General features: G+C 41.3%; 2 protein-coding genes and 1 long non-coding RNA gene across 3 annotated transcripts in view; 1 reads left to right on the plus strand and 2 right to left on the minus strand.

The window, feature by feature from the left end:
• Nucleotides 1–24,428, plus strand: part of r3hdm1 (R3H domain containing 1) — a 367,959-nt gene that overhangs the window by 246,792 nt on the left and 96,739 nt on the right. The window lies entirely within an intron of this gene.
• Nucleotides 1–24,428, minus strand: part of LOC140276318 (uncharacterized) — a 195,955-nt gene that overhangs the window by 94,400 nt on the left and 77,127 nt on the right. The window lies entirely within an intron of this gene.
• The window catches only part of zranb3 (zinc finger, RAN-binding domain containing 3), a 122,206-nt gene that overhangs the window by 40,242 nt on the left and 57,536 nt on the right, over nt 1–24,428 (minus strand). The window contains exons 15-17 of the mRNA XM_072370483.1: nt 23,953–24,107; nt 8,868–8,972; nt 3,494–3,636 (exon numbers count right to left, since the gene is read on the minus strand). Coding sequence (XP_072226584.1) covers nt 3,494–3,636; nt 8,868–8,972; nt 23,953–24,107 — 403 coding nt within the window. The remainder of the gene's footprint in view (nt 1–3,493; nt 3,637–8,867; nt 8,973–23,952; nt 24,108–24,428) is intronic.

Here is a 24,428-nt window from a genome sequence, read left to right on the forward strand (position 1 = left end):
TGTTCAGCCTTTTTCTAACTGTGCTGTCATGACCTTTAACCTTTAACATGCTAACTGAGGCCTGTAGAGTCTGAGATGTAGCTCTGGGCTTTTTCACCTTGGGGTGAACTCTATGGCGTAACCACGCATTCTTTGGGGGGGGTTGTGTTCCCCCCAATATACAGAAGAAAATATGTAAAATGCATGTTCTCCTTTTATGAACCCTGTCAAGGGATCGGTCTCTTGTTATGTCTTATTTATTTTCAGTGTATTTCCGCGTGTTACCGGGGTAACGGCTGCGCCGCGGTCAATGAGAGTGACCCACCGGGCGCGCCCCCGTCTCAGCAGCGGCTCTCGTCATCTTTACGTTGGACTTCTACTTTTGACGGAGCCGCTGCTCAACAGAGCAGATTGTACCAGAACAGGAAATCCAACACAGAATCAACAAAATAAACTTCCGTCCCCTTTCAAAATAAAACAACTTTTAGACTTTTCATTGTTAATGCACATTTTGAGACATTGACACAATAGAAATTAACTTAAAAGTCCTCGGCACATTTTTTTGTTAAAGGAAAAGTCTGTAATTTGTTACATCATTAGTTGTCCTTATTAAAATATTTCCATAAACATGCTTTGGGTATTTGGTCGTTTTCCATTGGAAGCTGTCCTATTTGCTCCAGTACTACTGGAAGAGCATAATTGTAATTGGTAGGTGTGTTTAAGGTCAGTAAACAGTAAGCAACTAACCAAAACAAAGTGGGGGGGCAGTCACTGTCTCGGAGAAATTACACTATTCCTTCAGATGTGAACTTACATGGTCAATGTAGTCCTCTAAACTATGTTCTAAATGTCCAATTTTTCATATATAAATAAAGAATTGTAGATAATGCACTTAACAATTTTGTTTTTCTTGGACCCCCCCAATGTCTAAACCATGGTTACGCCCTTGCGTGAACTTGCTGGGACGTCCACTCCTGGGAAGATTGACAGCTGTCCTGAATGTTTTCCACTTGTGAATAATCTTTCTCTCTGTAGAACGATGGACTCCAGATAGTTTGGAAAAGGCCTTATAACCCTTCCCAGTTTAATATGTCATCTGAGGTTACATTTGCCTAATTTTTAAACACTAAGGACCAGATGAGTTTTTAAATCATGTCCTGATACAAAATATTTGATTTACTTTCAGTTACTTCACCTGTGATTCTGTGCAACAGCAACAAAGGGATTCATTTGCACATGCGTGTAAAAAACAGTGTTTTTCTCACCACAGTGATTAAAATGGCACATCACAGGCAGGAATAAACCATTTATGTAAGTTTAAACAATGACAGCATCTTCCAGTAGGCAGGATGCAAACTGGATTAAAATCCTCTTAACTCCTCTGAAATCACCGTGAGTGGCTTATGACGAAAACATCCACAGCGTTGGAAACCCAGGAAAAACGCATTATGCTTCCAGTATTTGAAAACCGAGCGTCTCGGTGCAGGGAAGGTGAGCCGCGATCGTCCCGCTGAGCCGAAGCTGCGGCTTGATTGGTTCTGATTAGTGAATAAATCAAACAGGTATCAAATCAAGCCGGGCCAATTGCCTCCTACTCACACCTTGATTAGGTTCACGCACCCAAACGTGTTCCCCAGTTGAAAAACATTCTCCCTCAGCAGCACACACATACACCCCGAGTCTACCCTGTAATTGGCAAACTCTCCCTGCCTCCATCCAAGCCAGCTGTAATTAGTGTGCCAGCAACAATGCTTGTTTGTCAAGAAACACACGCATGCAGCGCTCATCCCATCCTCGATTATGTCTCAACTAACAGCCTTTGATACACCCACACACACACAGATAGTATTCAGCTTCCCGTGACGCCCGGGGCAGTTAGTATTTACAAATGTGCTCGTTTCTCTGGGAAATCTCACTCACTGCTTCTTGGTTTTTGACTGATTCATCTCACAGTTTCCAGCGATTCAAAAAGATGCGCCTTGTTAAATGGATGCACAGCGATGTTTTTGTTCCCTTGTTACAGATTTACTGAAGCGCCACGGGGGGGGGGGGGGGCACAACCGACCCTTAGTTAGTGCACATTAAACATCAGCTGTTTAATGTTTCTACCTGATACCTCACAGATTGAGGTTAAAGCTACATCATGTAAGGCACAACATCCGTATAATTCACTGCTTTTCTGAGTGTGTGTATTAATAAAGATGTGACTTTTGTTTGGAACAGCTAATTTAAAGGGGAACTCTGGTATTTTTAAACCTGGACCTTATTTATGGCATGAAATACGGTGAAAGTCGGCGTCCTTCAGAAGATATTTAGATTCCTGGAGATCCATATAACGGAGTGAACGGGGCTTAGAGGATGCAGCCTCTAAATAAGGCATTATCTGTCTTTATTTCACCAATACTTTAAGAAGAATGAATGAATGAACGTGTGCTATAGCTCTGTTAGCTCAGAGCTGCTGTTATGTGGCTACTTGCAGCTATAGGAGAGCTAACGGAGGGATTTCTACACAGGCACTCTACTGGGACCACTTCATACCAGAGTTCCCCTTTAAACACTTCTAACTTGAGGCACTGACTGGGGAATCCACCGCCTAAATAAGGCATTATCTGTCTTTATTTCACCAATACTTTAAGAAGAATGAATGAATGAATGAACGTGTACTACAGCTTATTATTTAGAGGCTGCATCCTCTAAGCCCCGTTCTCTCCGTTATATGGATCTCCAGTTATCTAAATATCTTCCGAAGGACACCAACTTTCACCAAACTGTTCTCAGTGAGTAGATGAACGTATTTCATGCCAGAAATAAGGTCCAGGTTTAAAAATACCGGAGTTCCCCTTTAATTAGACTTTAAAGGGCTTGGGTACACCAGACGTGCTCCACAGCAAACATGTTTGCATCGTTTTCAGCTGACTTTACAGCCACAGCGTCCTCTGACAACATCACCATTCGAGTAACTTAAAGCCAACGTCTGCGCAGTGAATTCGGTCAGGCTAACATGTGATCTTCTTCAGGGAAAGCTGGAATACTTTAAGAAGAATGAATGAATGAACGTGTGCTATAGCTCTGTTAGCTCATAGCTGCTGTTATGTGGCTACTTGCAGCTAAAGGAGAGCTAACGGAGGGATTTCTACACAGGCACTCTACTGGGACCACTTGTTTCCTGTGAATCAGCCAGGTGGAGCAGCTCATTAAGCTCCGGCTGCACCTTATTTGACTGCTTATTCATCTACATATAAAAATATGTGAGATTTACTAAGTGATCCATCATTTTTTTCTCTTTTTTATCTGAAAAAACAATGTTTTTGGTGCATTTCATGATTTTCTTCTACAAAATAAACCAGCTGAATGAACCTCCAGGAGAGGCGATTCTAGATTTTTTTGGCCTCATTTATTCAATCTTCTTGTAAGAAATGTTCCAAGCTGATACCTCTCCCTGGTGAGTGAGACTAAATTCAGTCAAAGTCAAAGCTTGTTTGCATCAAGAGCATATTTCCAGCTAGAATCTGACCTCTTGGTGCTTGAGTGAGGGCGCTGGGCGGCGACCAGCTGCTGCAGGCCGAGGGTAGGACTGTGGAAGAGGATGCCGCTGCGTCGAAGCAGCTTCTGCTTCATGGCTGCCAGGCTGCTCCACTCCTGAACAAACCTCAGCACCTGCAGGAGGGAGCGAGACGAAACAACACCTCACTTTGAGTTCAATTTCAATTCCAAACCCAGGCCGCTCGAGCCCTCATTCATCGCAAATTGATAGTTTTGACACCGGAGCGTCTCTTTTTCTTAAGATCATCAATGTTTGGAAAATACACTCGAGCTGAAAAACAAACAATTCCAAAAGGAGAGAGTTTCTCAGACGGCTGAACGAAACTTATCACAGAAAAGGAGAGCTGTGCATTCAAAGCAAATCCACTGGAAATATGGCAAATAACACGTCGGGCACCGAGGCCTATTGTGCAATTTACTCACGCACATTCCACTCAAAGTGTTCATCTTCATGCTTTCATACCCTCTGTCACAGAAAGATGACTCAACTCGGTGTTATAGTCAACTTTTAGGCTTTTGACGTATTCTCAGAGAAGCTTCTTTGTTGTCTTTCACAGCAAATATCAAACGGCAATAAGATGAGTTTCAATATCGATCCATGAGAGCTTTTCAGGTTTCTTTCCTTTTAAAAACGTGATTCTTTTCACATTTATTCTCTTCAATTAATTAAGAAATGAATAATAAGCGGTTACATTATTGTTTCTTTAAGTATATATAACACTTATATGTGTAAATAATTACATATACATGTACAATATCACAATATGTGGACTTAAAACTGACAGAATAACAACCTTTGGGGACATTTATGCAAATGTGTGGATGAAATCGAGTTGTTTGAAGTCGCTTTTGAGGATCAAGCCTTTGTTTTAGGGTCATGGTGAAGTTTTTTGGGTTAGTTATTATTGGAGTGGAGGCAAGTATCCTTTCAGGTTTTAATCTGAGTGTTGCGTTCAGGGACCACGGGTCAGATTTTACAGATTACTCAGGCTTAGAGTTCAGGTGTGATGGTTAAAATAAAGGGAACCATCAATGTGTTTGATGTGCATCAAGCTTACGCTTTGTGCACCAAAACAGCCACAAAACCGTCGTCACATTTTAAAAACAGGGAGAGCTGAAAGGAACAGAGTGTGAGCAGATGTGTGGAAACTCTTTGGTTTGGTAAATGTAAGAAAAACGCACTTCTGATACGACTTCTTCTGGTGCTACAGAGGTGTAGCCGAGTCTATTTTCAGTGAGCTTCAAGCGCTGCTATAAACGAAGCGGCGCCGTGTTGATGAAGACAATTCGCTGGTGTAATGACCAATGCATCGAGTATTATTAGACCCATAATGCTTTGGGGAAAGAACTTCTTCTGTTTGCCTGCAGCAGGGATGGAAAGTGGGAGGCTGCTAATTTCTCCCCCGACGATCTTTCTTGAAAAAAGGAGCTCAGATGGTCTGAAAACTCAATAAATGCAGCGGGGAAAAGGGTTCAGGTGGCAACAAAGAGGCGTCTTCCTGGGCATAATCAGGTGCTGGTTCTGTGCACTGAGAAGGATCCAGATGAATAATTTACATGTGTATGAGTGGAAGATACTCAGGGAAAGGATTGAATAATATAGTAATGTTTGCAGCCAGCCTGAATGTGACCATAATGTTTTTCTCTGTTCCAGCAGGTAGAAATCAGGCTGAAAAACAGTGGAGCTGCTTGGCTTCAATAATCATTGAAGAACAAGAATCCAAACAACCGAAATGTCCTTGTTGGGCGATTAGAGAATGACAGAACAGGGTCTCTGCAGGTTTTAACTTTTTAAGACCATAATGAATACAATTTAAGACCCATTTCACAACCACACTGGGGGAAAAAAGCACAAAAGGCCTGAAGGAAACTCCCGGAATTACATGCAAATTATAGGATTTATTTTCCAGCTCTTCCACACTGGAATACAAAACGCTTCACCTCACGAAAAACACCAGAAGCCTCTCTTTTGTGAAATAATATTTGTTCTGCTGTTAACTTTGGACCCCCCCCCCCCCCTCATTTTTTAATTGCAACACTTATATCTAAACCAAGTGAAGAAGAAGAAGACATTTAAATACAGTAATTACAGTAACAGGTGACGTGGTGCACAGTCGAGGCGGATGGCCACCCTTCCTGGTTCTGATGGAGGTTTCTTCCTATTAAAAGGGACTCGTTCCTTTCCACAGTCCCTCAGGCTCAGGACAGGAGATTGGACTGAAGACAAGTTCCTGTGCAATCTGTTGGTTTCCTTAGCCAGGATACTGTTTCTGAATTGGTTCTGTATGAATTAACTGGATTATTTTTAAATTAATTAACTAGATTTCATTGGATTATGATTACAATGAATTGTATTGAATATTATTTAAGTGCCTTGAGATGACATTTGTTGTAATTTGGCGCTATATAAATAAAATAAAACAGTGGACGTAACGTTAGACTCGTTTCCTGGAATCCAGAGGAAAACACACCGTTAACGGGACGTTAACAGCAGCTTGTTGCTATGACAGAACATATGTGGTCAGGTCTGAGTTTCCGTGTGGCGGTAACGGCGCACACAGACTAGGCAAAACAAGGCAGTTTTATTTGTAACTGAATGTGCTTTACATAGCAGGAAAATAACAGAATGAAAGGATGAAAAGATAAAAACGTGCAAAGACACGTAAAACAAAGCAAGACAATAAAAACTTCTGTAACAGCAGGAACCAGAAGTAGTGCAAGATAGAATTAATACAATGCTTTGGTAAGAAAAACAAAGGATAAGACAAGTAAAAAGGAGATAATAGACACTCGAGAGCATCTGTAACTCTAACCATCACATTTCAAAGGCCTGATAAAACAAGAAAGTTGAGCCTTGATTTAAAAGTAGCAACATCTGGAGCACATCTCAGTGTTTCAGGGCAATAAGCAGCACAGTGTCTGAATGATGCTTCACCAGGTTTTTGTCTTTGGACAGTAAACCGTTAGCGGTCCCTTTCCAGGTGACCGAAGGGTTCTGGATGGTTGATGGGAATAAGAAGATTTAGCAGGTATTTTGGGCCCAAACCATTTATGAGAGACACCTGCCTGGGTGTGAACACATGTGGCCGGTGACCCCCCCGCTTCATCAAAAAGAAACAGAAACAGAAAAAAGCTAGCTGGCTGTGCTGGATAAATCCTGACCGGGGCGCTCAGGTACTTTAGTTCTGTTTCGTTTTTCATGTTACAGCTTCCTCAGAAATCTGAATAATTCAAAGCAGGACTGAAGCTGATGCATTTGTTTTAAATAAAAGTAACGTTAATACATTTTTAAGACCTTTCAAAATCATATTTTAAGACATTTTAAGGTCATTTTAAGGTCATTTTAGACATTTTAAAAAGGCCTTAATCTCAAATTATTGGATTTTAGACGTCTTAAGACATTTTTAATACCCTGCAGAAGCTGGAATCAGGATGATGAACCAACACATGTGAGAAGCCGTCATTGACAGTAAAGTTTCGTTTTTCATGTTACAGCTTCCTCAGAAATCTGAATAATTCAAAGCAGGACTGAAGCTGATGCATTTGTTTTAAATAAAAGTAACGTTAATAAATTTTTAAGACCTTTCAAAATCATATTTTAAGACATTTTCTGACATTTTAAGGTCATTTTAGACATTTTAAAAGGCCTTAATCTCAAATTATTGGATTTTAGACGTCTTAAGACATTTTTAATACGCCGCAGAAGCTGGAATCAGGATGATCAACCAACACATGTGAGAAGCCGTCATTGACAGTAAAGTTTATCTTTGTATTCAGATCAGGAGTTAAAACAGCCGAGCAGCTGGACGGCATGTGCTGGGAGAATTAAGAAGGTCTGCCTGAATATTCAGGATATCCTGGAGACTCCTGACAGGAGCACAGATTACAGAAAGAAGCATTCGTGACACCCTGAAATGATGATTTCAAAAGGTTTGAGTAAAATGTCACAAGTCATGAGAACGGAGGAGGGAGGGAGGGTCTGGCAGCCTGGAGCTTCTCCTCAGAGTGGGTTAAGAGATGAGCTTTTATTTCTCGCTGTGTCTCCAAACAAAGTTTATTCTGCTTTCGTCTGCAGGGGGTTTTGTTTACTGGGACAAATCGCATGAAAAGCACAAAAAAATGCAATTAAATGTACAGAAAAATCTACCAGATGGTGCATAGAGTGTATATAAAGCGATGCAGGAGCACACTCAGCAGCTCTCTTCTAAACAGCCACTAAAAAAACAAGTTTCTGGACTCCTGATCAGTGTGCCGGGGCCTTTTAAAGAATAATATCAGGTTTAAACAGATAAATAACATGAAATCTCTACATTTTTCTCAACTCTTGTTATAAAGTGGTCACTTCTGGGTCCAAATAAGACCAAGATGACAGCCAGGTGCTGGATTTGAGGCTTCAAACAGCAGTTCACATGTGAATGGATAAAGTTCAGCTCATTGATCTGCTGCTAAATCTGCAAATATCTCCCCCAAAAAAAGGACTTATTTTCCAAATACAACCAGCGCCTAACCTGAATCCTCACAGGCAGAAGCACAGAATGAAGAAACGAGTCATTTCAAACCGTTTCAGTGGGTGAAGAACAGCTCAGCCCCCCCTGCCTGGCTCCCTCCACGCCGTGTTGCAGCCCGTATTAAACCGCTTGCTTAGTATCGATTGCGATGGACAATTGGTGGGTAACGGGGCATAAATGATGGGTCTGAGGATGGATGCAACTCACGCCTGGGTTTTACAAACCAACATAAACAACGTGACAGGTGGGGCGTCTGTCAGAAGCTCCGATGCGGCCGCGGCAGATTGCAGGATTTAATACGCGCCGGGTCGTTTGAGGCGATGATCCGTCTCCTTTAACGACCCTCATAAAGCGCTGCTTTCTCTTTTGCTCGTCTCCTAAACCTCCCCAGTCCCTCCCCTGCCTCACTCCCCCTCAGGCCCTGCAGGGCACCCATCCTCCGCCTATCTGTCAGGCTCTCAGCACCCTGCTCTTCCTGCTCCTGATCCGCACATCTCTGGTAGGTTTAATAACCCCCGCGCTGCCTCTTCTCCACTGGGTCAGTCCTCCACCGACTACAGGATGAAGCTAAATTATCTTAGCCTGAAATGAAGGCGATCCCAGAAGCGACTGATGGGAATATAGAGTTTAACTACACTCTTATGGAAACGCTGTAATCTTATCTGGTTGCATCTCGTCTTTCAACCAAAGGAAGAAGCTCCAGTTTAATTCTCCAGTTTTCTTTTTAAACACCGTGATGACAAATTACAGAGGGACATCTCCCCTGGTGAAGCAGTCCACACCCACACACATTCATTAATATCAAAGGACACACTCAGCCTGGCGGGAAGGGCAGACCTGTGTTCGATTTTCCCGGCGCCGGCTGAAGGCCTCGGGCAGGTCGTCCCAGTTGGTTAGTTTGATGTCCAGAGGGATGAAGCTCAAGTTCAGCGGAGCTCCGTCCTGAAAGATGGGGAGATGGAGAGGAAGAGGGCAGCCTGAAGCATCGGTACCACCATGGAGCAGTGGCTACAATCACTCATAAACATCTTAAGCCTGGTTTATGTGAAGAATGGAGGATAGCATGAAAACTGCTTTAACAGAAACTCATCAGGACTCTGAAGCAGGAACATTGTTGGGACCAAAGAATGCCTTCATTTCTACATGAATATTAAACATTCACATATATAACAATGCTTTACCAGTACTTTATTGGATTTTTTTGGGTCCCAACTAGGAAATCCAACTTCTAATTGGCATTATTTATTTATTTCTTCCCAGTCTAAAGTTGGACATTTGATTTCCAGTTTCTCATTCAATGCACCACCGAACAAGCTTTTGTTAAATAAGAAAAACCTTTTAACATTAGTTTAAGTCTTTAGTGACTAAACACAAAGAAACTGAGCAACAGTGAAGCCCAAAGTTCACGGAGCCAATATGTAATGCAGAATGAGTTCAGATGGGGATATAAAGTCTCTCAAAAAGTCCAGAAAATGCAGCTAAACTGCCATCTTCAGGTTCCATTCTTACCCTCTTGCTTGTGACTCTTCACCAGAAATGTGTGTTGCTACAGTTTTAAACAAATGCACTTTAAGCTCATTTATAAGCTATTTAAATACCATCTAACCGCTAATAATACAAACACCGTTTGTCTTAAAGTCGCTAAACAGGATTTCACTGCACAGTGACATTTAAAACAATAGAATTAGAAGAAATATACCCAGAACAAGCTGGTTAGGACACAGTCTTTGGTTAATAATAGTGTTTAATACCTGTGGGCCAAGAAATCTAAAGGAACAGATGGTTTATCGTTATGATATCACATTGAGTAAAGCACTGAAGTCTTGAGCCTAATTTCTATACATGTTGCCAAGAAAGCAGGAAACTGGTGCAGCTATTTGCTGAAATACACACAAACATGCGTGGAAATACAGTATTTAAGTTTTAAAGTGAATATCTGGTCTGAGCTCCTTTATTCTCCAACACAGCCTGAACCCTCTGAGACCAGCTTTCTGTCATTTCTTTAAGGAGTCTTCAGGAATAGTTCTCCAGGCTTCTTGAAGGACATCCCAAAGCTCTTCTTTGGATGTGGGCTGCCTTTTGTTCCGTTCTCTGTCAGATGATCCCACACTGCTTCAATAATGTTGAGGTCCGGGCTCTGGGGAGGATTCATCCCTCCATAAGACCTGTTGCCACTGATTTTCAGTCCACTTCTTGTGTCATTTGGCATAGCTCAGCCTTTTCTCCCTGTTTCCCTTCCTTAAGAACGGCTTCTTGACAGCCACCCTTCCATGGAGACCATTTCTGATGAGGCTTGGGCCAACAGTAGATGGATCAGCTGAAGGTCCAGATGCATCTCTCAGGTCCTGTCAGGTCACAGCTGGATTTTTTCCTCTTTCTTAAGGACATCACTTTCAGATCCTGTTCATCTGCTGTAGATAGTATTTTAGGCCTGACACTTCTTCTTTTGTCCTCCACTTGTCCAGTTTCCTCAAATGTTTTAAGGACACACTGCACACCATGCTGAGATATGCCAAGTTTTCAGCTAATAGCTCTTTGGGAATCACCTTGTTGCTGCAGAAATCCTATTTTCTGTCTGTCAAACTGTGTTTTCTTTGCTGTTTTTCATAGATGCAACTAAAGAAATGGGAACAAATGATGTGTCTTTGTGACTAAAGTGTCTAAAGATCCAATTTAAAGCGGCTTCTTTGCTAAGTTGTCTGTTCTGTGTCGACACACAGCTTGGTCCTGGTCAGAGTCACTTATTGGCTTAAACTTGCTCATTTTTTCTGCTTCTAACAAATCAACTTTAAATATAAAATGTTCAGTTCCTGCCTGATATATCTCCTGCATTGTCAGGTGCCATTTGTAACAGAACCAATGTCCTTCAGCTGTCAGAGGTAATAATGTCACGATTAATCATTTAAATCCATTATGTTATTGAGACCCGACACTTCTTCTTCAGTCTTTCACTTCTACAGTTTCTTACCTTGAGTTTTTTTTATGCTTTAATGATTAATAGGTCAGTGTTTCAGGGGCTACATTCCTCTGAAAATGTTCAGGTACAAGGACGGGACTGAAAATGACTGGAAGAAGCAGCCAATGTCCAAAGAAAAACTTTGAAAGACCTTCAGAAGCCTGCAGAACTATTGATCGAGCTTTAAAGATTACACGAGAGTCCGGCTGCTTGGAAGAAAATATAGAAATGAAGGCTGGTGTACATTCTAATCTTATCAAACGTATTGATCCCATGTTTAAGATCTGATGTTTTCTTCTTTTATGATTCAGTTTGTGTATAATTAAGAATGAAAGCTGATGGAAATGAGCCATTCAGAGTGTGCTTTATGCCCAAAGTCATGACAAGAATGTTATTTCAGAATTTGTGTGATTTAAAACTATAAGTGGCATGAGCTAATGAGTGTTTTCCAGCTTGTTAGAGCCGACACAACCTCTTAATTGACAGTTTTTTAATCTGCTCAGACTATAAATCAGTCTTTTTTTGTTGTTTTTTTTTTTTTAAATCCACATATTCGGCAGGTATGTGAAGAGGGAGAACGGTTAATGGTTTTCATTAAAACACCCACTCACCAGGAAAAGAGAAAACAATTAAATCCACTCAGTGGACTCTGCAGCAGTGAACGGTTCTCCGACTCCACACTCGTGGTCCTTTGGAGCTTCCTGACCCTCCTGCTGAAATGTGGGATTTGCTGCTGAGTCACAGGTGTAACCGAACCGAACCGAACCCTCGTACAACCACGCGTTTACTGGCTGTGTGTCCCTCAGAGTGTTTGAAAACGCAGCAGAATTATTGCTTCTCTGGCCTGATAAAAACAAAAGGTCAGGGTAAAATTGTGGTTGTGCAACTTCAAGCAACAGAGTGCAAGTAAGCCCTCCTGATGCTATCAAATAAGTGTTAATAATGTCAGAGGAAATGGGTGAACTTTTGTTTTCTTATGGCTTTCTCAGATAGCAGATGTTAATGCTTTCTGAGGCGGCCACAAGGAATCCTTTCAGGTAACCAAAAGATTCCTTAAGCTGTCAGCAGTGAAGCCAAACTGCACAAATCGGCAATGTGGCACCTTCCCACCGGGTCGGTGTGCATTTCTTTTTACTTGTACTGCTGTGAAACCGTCAGAAGATCAGGGAACCAATCGAGTGCTTCAACCCCTGCTGTGGATCTTTAAAGTATAAAGGGAATGTCTGTGAGAAATCTTCAGATGGTGCAAAAAGACTGCAAACAGAAAACCTCTCAAATCAGCAGTGTTGCGCAACACGTTACCCGCAGATTTACGGTTTTCTTTTCACAAATTTCCAAAAGATAAAGAGAAGAGAGCCGAGTCGATGGCTGGTTATACAGACAACTGGAATCCAAGATGGAAAACTCAGAAAACTTGCATCCGATATGGAGTTTTGGGTAAAAATCCTTATTGTACAACACTTTGATAAATCATAGTGTAGCTAGGCTAATTAGCATGTCCCATATATAGTCTCTGTTGAGCTTTTTGCATTTCATGTAAAAAAAAAAAAACAAAAACAAAAAAAACATGCAGCTTTCTGGTTTTTGCTAGTAACTTTAAAGCAATACTAGAGACGTTTGTGAAGCTTAAAACCGTGCTTCTGACTTATTTTGAAGTAAACTGGCCTTTCTTAGGCACATCTAAGGGCCTGAAACGGCCCACAGTGCACAGGGGGCTGAGAAATCATAGTTCAAGACCTTTGTTTTCAGCCCAGCATCACACCGTTTTGTTTTATCCGAGGTGCCTTCTTCTGCATGTGACGGCTGTGCAGGCCTCTCACACGGATTTGTTTTTAAGACACAACTGAAGGGGGGAGACCGAATAAAACCTTTGACAAACTTTAAAAAGGTGCATTCTGCAAATGAAAGTTATACAGAAAGTGATCTACTCTGCCTTTGTAATCCTGACCCCCAGTTTCAGAGGTCAAATGTCTTTCAAATGTTATAAATCAGGGACGTGAAGAAGCTCACAAAACGGCGATAAAGATGCTAAAAAGCGTTAAAAACACAGATTAAACTGTTGGTGCACAACCAGAATATCTGATGGTCACTTTAATATTTCACTCGGATGTGTGAAATACCTGGAGCTCATTCTTCAGTAGGTTCCCAGGAACTAAACTGGATAACACAACCTTGTGTTTCTCTTAAAATCACAACCAGCGGCGGCAGCCTTGTTGAATGTTTCGCCACCTGAGATGCTGCCTGACCAGATAGGACAGTAACATAGCTGCATACCCTCTACATCGATTAAAAAAAGGCCAATTTTGTGGGGGGAATCACCTCTCTCGTACTCTTTTAAGTCCCAAGTCCTTGTGATGAAAGAGTCTGCAGAAGCCCCTCGTTTCTGAGGTTAAAATGCAGCTGGAACACGGATAAAGTCGACTACGACATCCGTATCGAGCTTATTCCTGGACTGTTTACTCCTCCTACGTTTACAGAACTATTGACTTTAGCTGCTAGATGCCTGGCTAAGTTTGCCTGAATACTGCTGTGCCTCAGCTCAGCCCCTGACACGGCTGTGAACTCTCCTTTTCCAAAGAAAGACGACCTACACGGTCCAAAAGAGTCATTGATTATCATGCGTTGTGCTTTTTTAAATTAGAAAAGGGACGCAGGCAGAAAACGGTGGTCACTATTAGCAAAAATAAATAATAAATAAGCTAAAACAAATCTGTGTCGCACTAATAAAAGGCTGGAACAGTGTAGAGTTATTTGCTCTTGCAACTGCAGAACCCAAGCCGTCACTCTGTAATTATAAACCCAATATCCAGTGTTGCAGAGTTCACGTGCAATTAGTTTCATTGTGTACTGTATCTGTGTTTGCTCTAAAACTTCAGGTATCTTCAGCCAAGCAATCAGATTTCCAATTACAAACTTGCAGAACTTGAATCCAATTACATTCAACTTCTCTAATCTGGCCACACTTTATTCTTTATTGGTTGCCATGGAAATTCCTGTGGTAACCAAGGAGCTCATTAGTGATCTCTCCCGTTTCTCCTCCTTTTTCTGATACTTTTGAAGGTAGTGCTTCTCCTGTGACACTCTGCACGCATTAGCAACAAAAATGGATTGTGTTAAGACTGTAGCTTACTGTAATTATAGCTAATTATGCTGCAGCGGTTTGGAGGTAACGGCATAATCATTGAAAAAAAATAGCCACAGCAAAGAACATTTTCCCAGTCGTTACAGCTTCATTAGCACCGACTACAGTCAATCTGACGCCTGAGAGGACACTTAACCTCAGTATTAACTTCAATCAAACAGAGACTGAGCTAAACACTGAAAGGCTGACCAGTGAAATGCCACAATCTGGATTTCACCCACAGGAGCCACGTCAGGCTGGGAGACGGTGGACACAGAGGACAGGAGAAAGGATAAAGTCGAAAGGTTAATACCTGCCGACAGCCGACACACGGATTTGGAGATGCACATCAGCATTTGGAAGTCTTTCCCTGTTCTGTATCCTCAGAGCTGCGAGGCCCTCGTGTTTATTTGGATTACGGTTAAATAAATATCATGGAAAGTCAGGGGAACGCCGAGGCCGGTTGTGCTGTAACAGCATGGAGCAGGATTAGAGCCCCGCTCCATGTGATAGAAGAGACGCATCCCATCTCCACAGCTAACAAGCTCATGAGTAATGATACACAAACTCCACCTGACCAAAATTCAAATGCATAAAAGGATGTTTCACTTATATTCAGCCTGACGATAAATGAAACATCACAGCAGATCGATGTTTCTGATATTCTTTCACACATATATGGCATCTGTTTCTCCACACCAACATTTGTCCAACTGATGCTTTAACAACAAGGAAGAAAAGAGACCGCTAATATGAATTTTGTTTTTGTTGATTGAATCTATTTTTAATGTCATTCCAATTAAAGGGGAACTCGGGTATTTTTAAACCTTATTTCTGGCATGAAATGCGTTCATCTGCTCACTGAGAACAGTTTGGTGAAAGTCGGCGTCCTTCAGAAGATATTTAGATAACTGGAGATCCATATAACGGAGTGAACGGGGCTTAGAGGATGCAGCCTCTAAATAAGGCATTATCTGTCTTTATTTCACCAATACTTTAAGAAGAATGAATGAATGAACGTGTGCTATAGCTCTGTTAGCTCATAGCTGCTGTTATGTGGCTACTTGCAGCTATAGGAGAGCTAACGGAGGGATTTCTACACACTCGTCTACTGGGATGATGTCATCAACGCCCGCCCCTGCAGCACAGCTCATTCACTCCGGTAAGAACGTCCATCTTACTCAAAGTTGTCGTTCACGTCGTCAAAATCTGATAAATATCCTGCCATGTTGCACAAAACTATCAGCAGCAAACTCTGTGTGAAGTTAGCCGACTGTCACAGAGCACGGAGTGAATAAACTGTGCTGCAGGGGGGCGTGTCGATGAAGTGGTCCCAGCAGAGTGCCTGTGTAGAAATCCCTCCGTTAGCTCTCCTATAGCCGCAAGTAGCCACATAACAGCAGCTATGAGCTAACAGAGCTATAGCACACGTTCATTCATTCATTCTTCTTAAAGTCTTGGTGAAATAAAGACAGATAATGCCCCTTGAATATTACGGAAGGAAATCCTGAAAATAAAAAGGTTTGATAAAAAAAACAAAACAGGATAGAGTAAAATGAATTTATACATGATTATAAAGAAAACTTTCTGGGTATATACAACAGGGATGTTCTCAGTGTGAGGAATAAAGAAAATACTTCTTGTTGAGTTAAAAAACACAATGACCTCGCCTGACTGGCTGATTTACCATAATCCACCCACTCTCAGAGTGTCAGAGTTGGTAACTACGTAGATAACACCCTTAGTGACCCTTCTTCTTCCTTTTTTCAGAGCAGAGACTAACAAATCTATTGTCTTTTTGGGCAAACATGCCCAAAATAGTCCTTTAACAGCAGAGCAAGCTTGGTCCCCTGCGACAGGAAGGCTCCTCTGCCTCAGACTCAGGAAAGCAGCAGCATCTGTGAGCTGCTTCCACATTTCTATTGTTCCTGTGGGGCATTAGCAGCCTGTGGACTGAGGGACCATCTTACCTGTAAATATGGCTAATATGACCACACATAATCAGCTGTAACTCTCATCGATGGAAGTTTTTGTCCGAAGAGGCTGTTTTAAAACTCAGCAGTCAGGAATAGCTGAGATACTGAGTGCAGACACTAACTGGGCCGCATTTCTACCCCAATTTCAGACTCCTTTGGGTGTCTGACAACAGAAACACAAAAATATGAGAGAGAGACCTGCTTTAGGGCAACTCAGCCTTGTTCAGATAAGAAGAGAAGAAGAAAAACAAAGGAAATGTGAAAGACCGACACAAAGCAGAATAAATACGAGAATAACCAACAGGCATCTTTGAGCAACACTTAGAAACTGTTCAGACCTGGTTTTCTAGCATTTATGCTGGGTAAAGCTTTAGAAATGCAGGTGTGAACACACCCAGGACACCTCGGCCCACATGCTCCATGCTAATCTGAACGCAGTCCGACTTTGTGAACCACCTGATTGACCTGATGCGACGCCACCAGGATGTTTTCTCTCTCGAAAAGCAGCGTTAAAACTCACAGGATGAAACAAAGCAGCTGTGAGTTGAGCTCCAAAGCTCTGGATCCAGTTGCTTTTTAAGGGTCGTCGACACAAACATGTTCGTTTGCAGATGGCTCGACGAATACAAGGCAGAAGGCTGCCATGAACTTTCCTGCTGCACAGCTGGCTTTTGTGTCTCGTGGACACAACATGGAAGCTCCGAAGGTCTCAAGAGAGGCGTCGATCACAAGTTAAAGGGGAACTCTGGTATTTTTAAACCTTATTTCAGGCATGAAATACGTTCATCTACTCACCGAGAACAGTTTGGTGAAAGTCGGCGTCCTTCGGAAGATATTTAGATAACTGGAGATCCATATAACGGAGTGAACGGGGCTTAGAGGATGCAGCCTCTAAATAAGGCATTATCTGTCTTTATTTCACCAATACTTTAAGAAGAATGAATGAATGAACGTGTGCTATAGCTCTGTTAGCTCATAGCTGCTGTTATGTGGCTACTTGCAGCTAAAGGAGAGCTAACGGAGGGATTTCTACACAGGCACTCTACTGGGACCACTTCATACCAGAGTTCCCCTTTAAACTCTTCTACTAGAGGCACTGACTGGGGAATCCACCGCCTAAATAAGGCATTATCTGTCTTTATTTCACCAATACTTTAAGAAGAATGAATGAATGAACGTGTGCTATAGCTCTGTTAGCTCATAGCTGCTGTGTTGTTGTTATTGGCGGCTATCGGGGGGCTTATAGAGGGCTTTCTACACACTCGTCTACTGGGATGACGTCATCAACACCTGCCGCTGCTGAAAAAGCATTTCAGGTCACGCAGATTGTCCGATTTCCGTGGGACTTGACACAGAATCTTCAGACCAAGCCTCTCAAAAGTTATCATTTGGATTTTTTTTTAATTTCGCTTCCGTTTGCCCGTAGCAGCCAATCAAATTTGGCGCCAACACACCAACCAGGAAGTGAGGTCATATCTCTGCAATGCATTGATGTATCGATGCCAAACTTGGTGGATCTATATTTATAAATATTTGTTTTACTTTCTGCAGTACTTTGGTCAACTTGCATCGTTTTAAAGGCGATATATGAATAAAACTGACTCGAATAAGAGTTGAACTGCTGAGCAACGCACATTATTAATTCCCAATAAACCTCAGAATAAGCTAAATAAATAAGAAAATCGACTGACTGCTTCATCTCAAAGGATCTGATAAAGGACAAAGACTTTAGATATATAATGCAGACTAAGTATGTCATACAATTGGTTCAATTGAGGAAGTTATATCACAGCTCTTGGTAAGTCTAAACCTTCCAACTTCATTTACCTGACGTAATCCGTTTCATAATAGGTTCAATTAAGGTTTTAAATCTAAAACTTCTGCTTTCTTCGCACAGTGTGGACTTTTTTTTGTATTAAATAGAGAAACATTTACTTGTGCCCCCAAGTATGGGATTCAAATTCCATAATATCTGACACCCCTGATTAAAACATCTGACAGACAGGAGAAGCTAATAACACTGATTTTAACACTGATAGCACCTTTCGAAGGTTTGGATCTATTAGGCAGCAAGGAAACAGTGTTGAAGCAGAGGGAAAAAGTGACAGAAAGAAGCAAACTGATGGTTGAGCGACACAGAGGTCCCAGTCATAAACCAAACTGCGTGTTAATCGTCCAGATCACACAAAGCCGACTCAGATAAGTCAATGAAAGCCTGAAAGTTTTATCTGAAAAGCCATTTAGCATCACTTTCAGATCCTGTTCATCTGCTGTAGATAGTTTTTTAGGCCTGACACTTCTTCTCTTGTCCTCCACTTGTCCAGTTTCCTCAAATGTTTTAAGGACACACTGCACACCATGCTGAGATATGCCAAGTTTTCAGCTAATAGCTCTTTGGGAATCACCTTGTTGCTGCAGAAATCCTATTTTCTGTCTGTCAAACTGGCTTCAGTTATGTAACATGAACTGAAATCTCGGTGCAGTAGTTTCACTGTAGGAAAAACCCTGAAATCAGCTCATTTTACAGTAATATAACTTGAGTGTTGAACTAATGTGGAACTTGTTATCTGCTGCTGTCTGTATGTGCTGCAGTTTGCTGTGGGGGGGGCGTTTGTGCTACTTAGGTTGGGGTTCTCTGGCTTTGCTGGGCCTCATTGATGCCAGTGAGTGTAACCCCACATTTGGAGCAGGTGAGAGGAGTGCCGTCAACTTCATATCAGCAAAACCTCACAGCTTCTATTTGCACCTGAAAGAATATTCTGAATATTTCCAATTGTGCCTTTTGACTCTGTGCTCCGAACATCTGTGCGTGTCTCAGACTATGAAGACATCCGAGGGTTCATCAGAGGAGGATACAAGGAGCTGGACAACAATGAAGGTCCTTTATCTCTTCAGAACTTGAAGACATACTTCAGTGGAACCTGTTAATCACCTTGTTGCTGCAGAAATCCTATTTTCTGTCTGTCAAACTGTGTTTTCTTTGCTGTTTTTCATAGATGCAGCTAAAGAAATGGGAACAAATTATGTGTCTTTGTGACTAAAGTGTCTAAAGATCCAATTTAAAACGGCTTCTTTGCTAAGTTGTCTGTTATGTGTCGACACAACACTGGTTCATCCCTTGAGTTTGGAGCCTTTATGCTTAAATAATTCACGTGTGGCTCAACAAATCGAAGGACTGGACTGAAAATGAGTGAAAAAGCAGCCAAAAGTTTGAAAGACCTTCAGAAATCCTGGAGAACCTCATTAAAAGATGTCTCTCAGGAAACAAAACACAGAAATAAGTGGCTGTTTAAAACATTTGCACAGTCCTCTATATAAATAATGTTAATATAATTTAATTGCAACTCAACAGAACTTGAGGCAGACCACGTTCTCCGCTCTTTTGGAAACAGTCACAGTTAATGACAAAGCTCAGTCGTATAAACATCCATCTGAAGAGAAATGTAGAGGAAATCTATCAGGTGGCCTCACAACTTAAAAAGCCTCCTTCTGCAGGACACCTTCAGAGATGATGCAAAGTCCTCATCTCATCAGTATCTGCAGATGAACGAAATCCCAAATACCTGCAGCTCGCCTGTCTATTACAACTAGGACTAACAAGGTGATTCATTCTGACCTGATCTATGTGATCAAAAGCCTCGCTTATTCAAACTGATTTAAGGGGTGACTTCAACACAGGAGTCATAGCATACGAAAGGCAGCTTAGCACAGCATAATGTGTCTGAATCATCCCCATGTTGTAAAGCAGTGTTGACAGGAAACAAAGCACCCGCCCGCCTAAGAGCAGGGACAGCGAATCCTTGAATAAAACAACAGTTTGATGTGGAGAAAATAGACATAAAATTCCTAATACTCTCAATATTTCTCATCCAAGCCCCAGTGACAAATCTTCATCTGATTGTGCACTGAGCAGCACCCCGAGCGAATTCTCCCCCTGCTCCAGGATTATCCCGAAGTGACAGCTTTCCAGCCGGAATTCCTCCAGTTTATCATTTAAACGACAACGGGGGGACATTTATCTCCGTGGCTTATCGTCTGAGCCACGCGTACATGACACTCGTCTATTGCCGTCAGGGAAATATTCCATTGGTGATTCAGTTCAGCGCTTTGGTCCTCTTGATGTAAAACCCTCTTGTCTCTTATCTGCTTTCGCGGGGAAGGAATTTGATCCCTCATGAATGAAACAAAAGGGCGTTAAGTATCACAATGCGATCAATACGGAGGTCTGTTGGCAAGTGGCACTCAAGACGAGTGCCGAGAATGCACAGGAGTGTAATCAGAGTGGCATTAGGGTTAAACTACAGCTCGTATTAATCTGCTGTGTGCAGGAAGCAGCCAGAGGAACATTTGATTTGATTACAGACTGGAACATCTAAAACCTTCATAATATTACCCCCTCAGGGCGACTGTCTGCAGGTGCTTTACATGACTTGTTGCTGAAGGGAAACAGTCTCTATTTTACTCTCTGGCTGAGTCGCAGGCTCTCGGTCAGCTCTTTCAGGGGTATAGACACATTTATGACTGATCTAACAATTATCTCTGTGCTGTAATGGGAGAAACTGTTGTTTTATCGCTTATTGAACAGGAAACAGAGCCGATCACTGGTATTTTATAACCGCGCATTAGTCTGTGTCAGTCGTGGAAACAGAAAACAATATTCTTAAAAAGGGTGCTCCACCAGTCTAAGAGTTGGGAGCCTTTTTATTTTTACCGTTTCCATCCAGCAGCTGTTAGCGGCGTTAGTTGCTAATGTGTGATAGTGCTTTTAAAAAAAAAAATCTTTTGTACTGACAGCAGCATCGATTCCATTAACTTTACAAAGCTCCACCACCATCTGAACACAAGATGTTCACAAGTCTGAGCTAATAAAACCAACTTAGCATCATTTCACAGAAGCAATCTTTATCAGAGCTCCAAACTGCAGCCATTTCCTGGCATTTTGCATCCATTTTTGAAGATTTTACACTGGTGTGACTGAAAATTAGCTCAAAGTTTTGGCTCGGTTGTCCAATCTTACTCCTGCACACGAAGATAATTCACCAAACAGAGTCGGTCTCTGCTGAGTCGTGATTATTGACCGTTATTCAGCTTGTTTTGGTTGTTCAGTTTTCCTTGTTTTGGAGAAATTACGATGATAAATGAGAAGATACGGCACATGTGACATGTTAAGTTAGCCATTTGCTTTCTGTTGCCACTGCCGCCTCCCTTCTGGTGCACCATTCAACACTGACCAGCCAATCAGAGGGAGGTCAATCACCAACAGATTTAAATACAATCACGGAGTCAAACACATGCACAGTTAAGCAGAGCCGCACTTACAGCTCGACTGTCCCAGTATACAGCAGGGGAATCAATTCATTGACCAAAGTATGTCCAACTCCACTATGATGGGTAGCTTTGTGCCCCTTTCAGCTTGTTAGTATTTGGCTTTTATGACCTACAGCAGATCAAAACAACCGACAGCTTCGCTGCCTGCAAATTAGCATCATATTGAGCGTTGGTCAGCTCTATAGCTCTGTCCTGTATGCCCTATTCATCAATTTTTATGTGTAATTCTACAAATGAGATGCACTCTACCACTGGTGGTTAATATCTGTTGTTACCTGCTTTTTCTTCTTTCTGTGGGCAGACTTTTATGTACAAGCAGGCGGGAGAAAAATCGACCTCCAACAGCTGATCTAATTGTGTTCTTCCAATTTTGAAAAAGTCATTTTAGCATTATTTCCACCGCACAAACATGTTTACATGCATTTAAAAAAGGTTTAAGTTGGACAAACAGTAGACATTATATTTTTAGATGTCACGAAAGTACTGACGGTTGTCAAAACCACACCTAGCTAGTTAGCTAGCTAGTTAGCCAGCTAGCTAGATAGAGAGTTAGCTTGATAGTTAGCTAGATAGCTAGTTAGCTGGATAGCTACTTCATTGATCCAGATGTAAATTTATGAGAGACTAAAATTAACAGCGCATTCAACCAAGTTAAAAAAAGAGCTGCCACTTACTAAATTTATGGGTCACATTAATTGTTATTTATTGTTATTTGTTATTTGAAATGAGAAAATCTACCTCCAACTCCTGATCTAATTGTGTTCTTCCAATTTTGACAAACTCATTTTAGCATTATTTCCACCGCACAAACATGTTTACATGCATTTAAAAAAGGGTTAAGTTGGACAAACAGATATTATATTTTTAGATATCACTAGAGTACTGACGGTTGTCAAAACTACACCTGGTGGAACAAAACCACACCTAGCTAGCTAGTTAGCGAGATAGATAGTTAGCTAGCTAGCGAGATAGAGAGTTAGCTAGATGGCTACTTCATTGATCCAGATGGAAATTTATGAGAGACTAAAATTAACAGCGCATTCAACCAAGTTAAAAAAAGAGCTGCCACTTACTAAATTTATGGGTCACATTAATTGTTAGAAGAAAAAAAAAATCAATTTCAAGTGAAAGTGACTTTAGGAAACCACACATATGCAGCTCGCTGGAGGTGACACTTAACATGCAACTAACACATTAACATTTATTCAAGGTTGGTCTGGAGCCTGTTAATAAAAATATATTTAATAAAAATACAGGAGGACACTCAGTTTTAAGACTATGATGGGCAACACTGGAAAAAAGAGCTGACATGATATCAAAAGACCAAATATCAGAGGAAAACAGTCCCTTTAAGTCCATGAAACATTCAACCCATCATCATCCTCAAGACAAAATGTTTCTTAGCTTTCCTCTAAGAAATTCATGAACACAAGAAAAGTCAGTTACAGCATGTAAGCTTTTTTTTTTAATGCATTTCAGATCTGAACCTCATAAGATATTAAACAGCTGTTTTCAGGCAGAGTTGTACATGTAAAGGAATCTGAGACTATTAGTCTAGACTCCTGAGCTGCTCCTGTCTTTTCAGACAGTGACAGTCGACTAAAACATACTGCCTGAAATCATGACTTTGAACGTCTACATTTCTGGGTAAACGCAGGACTATTGGAAACGGGTTACTCCTTAATAAATAAGATGCATTCAAAACCCAACTTGCTCTTGTTCCTGTGAGTGAATCGAGCATCAGAGTTATTCTACTTTCTTCACACTACGCTTAAGCTAAGAAAACACATGACAGCATTTTGGTTTTCATAGTCTTAGCTCGTCAACACTTTCATGCAGCTTTTAGATGCAACAACCGCACATCTTTCAGCTCAGGCAAATCATTAAATCAGAAAGTTTGACTTTGCTAATGTTGCCTGAAGGCGTTTTCTTACATCTGCTTTGTTAGCAACGCTTGAAAGAACTGCGGGTTTCGTATTTTTATACACCTGAGAAAACAGTGTTAATCTGAATGAGAATTATGTTGAAGAACTAAAAAAAAAATACAATTAAATCCCACTTTATTTACTTTTCTAAATAATACTTTCTGCCTTTAATCCTTATTTATTCTGAACATGTTTGAAGTCACCAACTATCTTCCTTAATTTTGCAGTCAAAGTCACTCACCTAGGAAACCAGGAACTGACTCTCACCACTTTAATAACACCAACATCATCCCTACTGTAATACATCAGTGCCAGAAGGTGGTGGTGGTGTGGGGGGGGGGGTTACTGATGACTGAGAGGAAGATGTAGATGTTAAAAGATATAAATCATGAATAACATTCGATCAGGGTCTGCAAAGGAGCGGTGAAAGTCCTGGGGTGACTGAAAACTTTAGGTACTATACGCTGTGGGCCACTGCAAAATGTCCGATAATCAGACCACTTACTCACAGCCTTGAGAAAAGAATATTAGGAAAATTATTTAGAAAACATCTCAGCTCCTCTTATGAGTCTAAGATCAAATAGACACAATCAAACATTCATAACGGCGGCAGTACCTTGGAGTAGAGATATATTCTGTCTGTGTACTGGCTGGCGCAGAACTGTAGGCCCGGGTAGACGGGATGAGTGATGCTGGCATCATCCCCACCATCCCCCTCATCATCACCATTAGCTTCAGAAGCAGAAGACAAACACGGCATAGCGCTGCAATCTGCAGGGAGAAAAGAAGAGGCTGACTAATATCTCACTGAGCATATATTATTGACTCATTATTGGCTTTCCCGGCATTATTGCTACTCTGTGTTTGCTCCTTCGGTAATGCAATGAATAGCAATGATTTTAATATTTATTGCACACATTTGTGTGAATATATATGGTATATGTTTGGAAAAGCCCTGATATATCTATTCTTATTGCTTTCAAACACTTGATTAAAGGATTTGAAATTAGGTAATTATGTGACTTTTTAAAATAAAAGTTAACTTCTTGGTATCAGCAGCTGATGTCACAACAAATTAGATTGTTTTGTCAG

The sequence above is a fragment of the Leuresthes tenuis genome, unplaced genomic scaffold, assembly GCF_036924035.1.
Source record: "Leuresthes tenuis unplaced genomic scaffold, fLeuTen1.0.hap1 SCAF_1, whole genome shotgun sequence".
NCBI classification, from domain to species: Eukaryota; Metazoa; Chordata; class Actinopteri; order Atheriniformes; family Atherinopsidae; genus Leuresthes; species Leuresthes tenuis.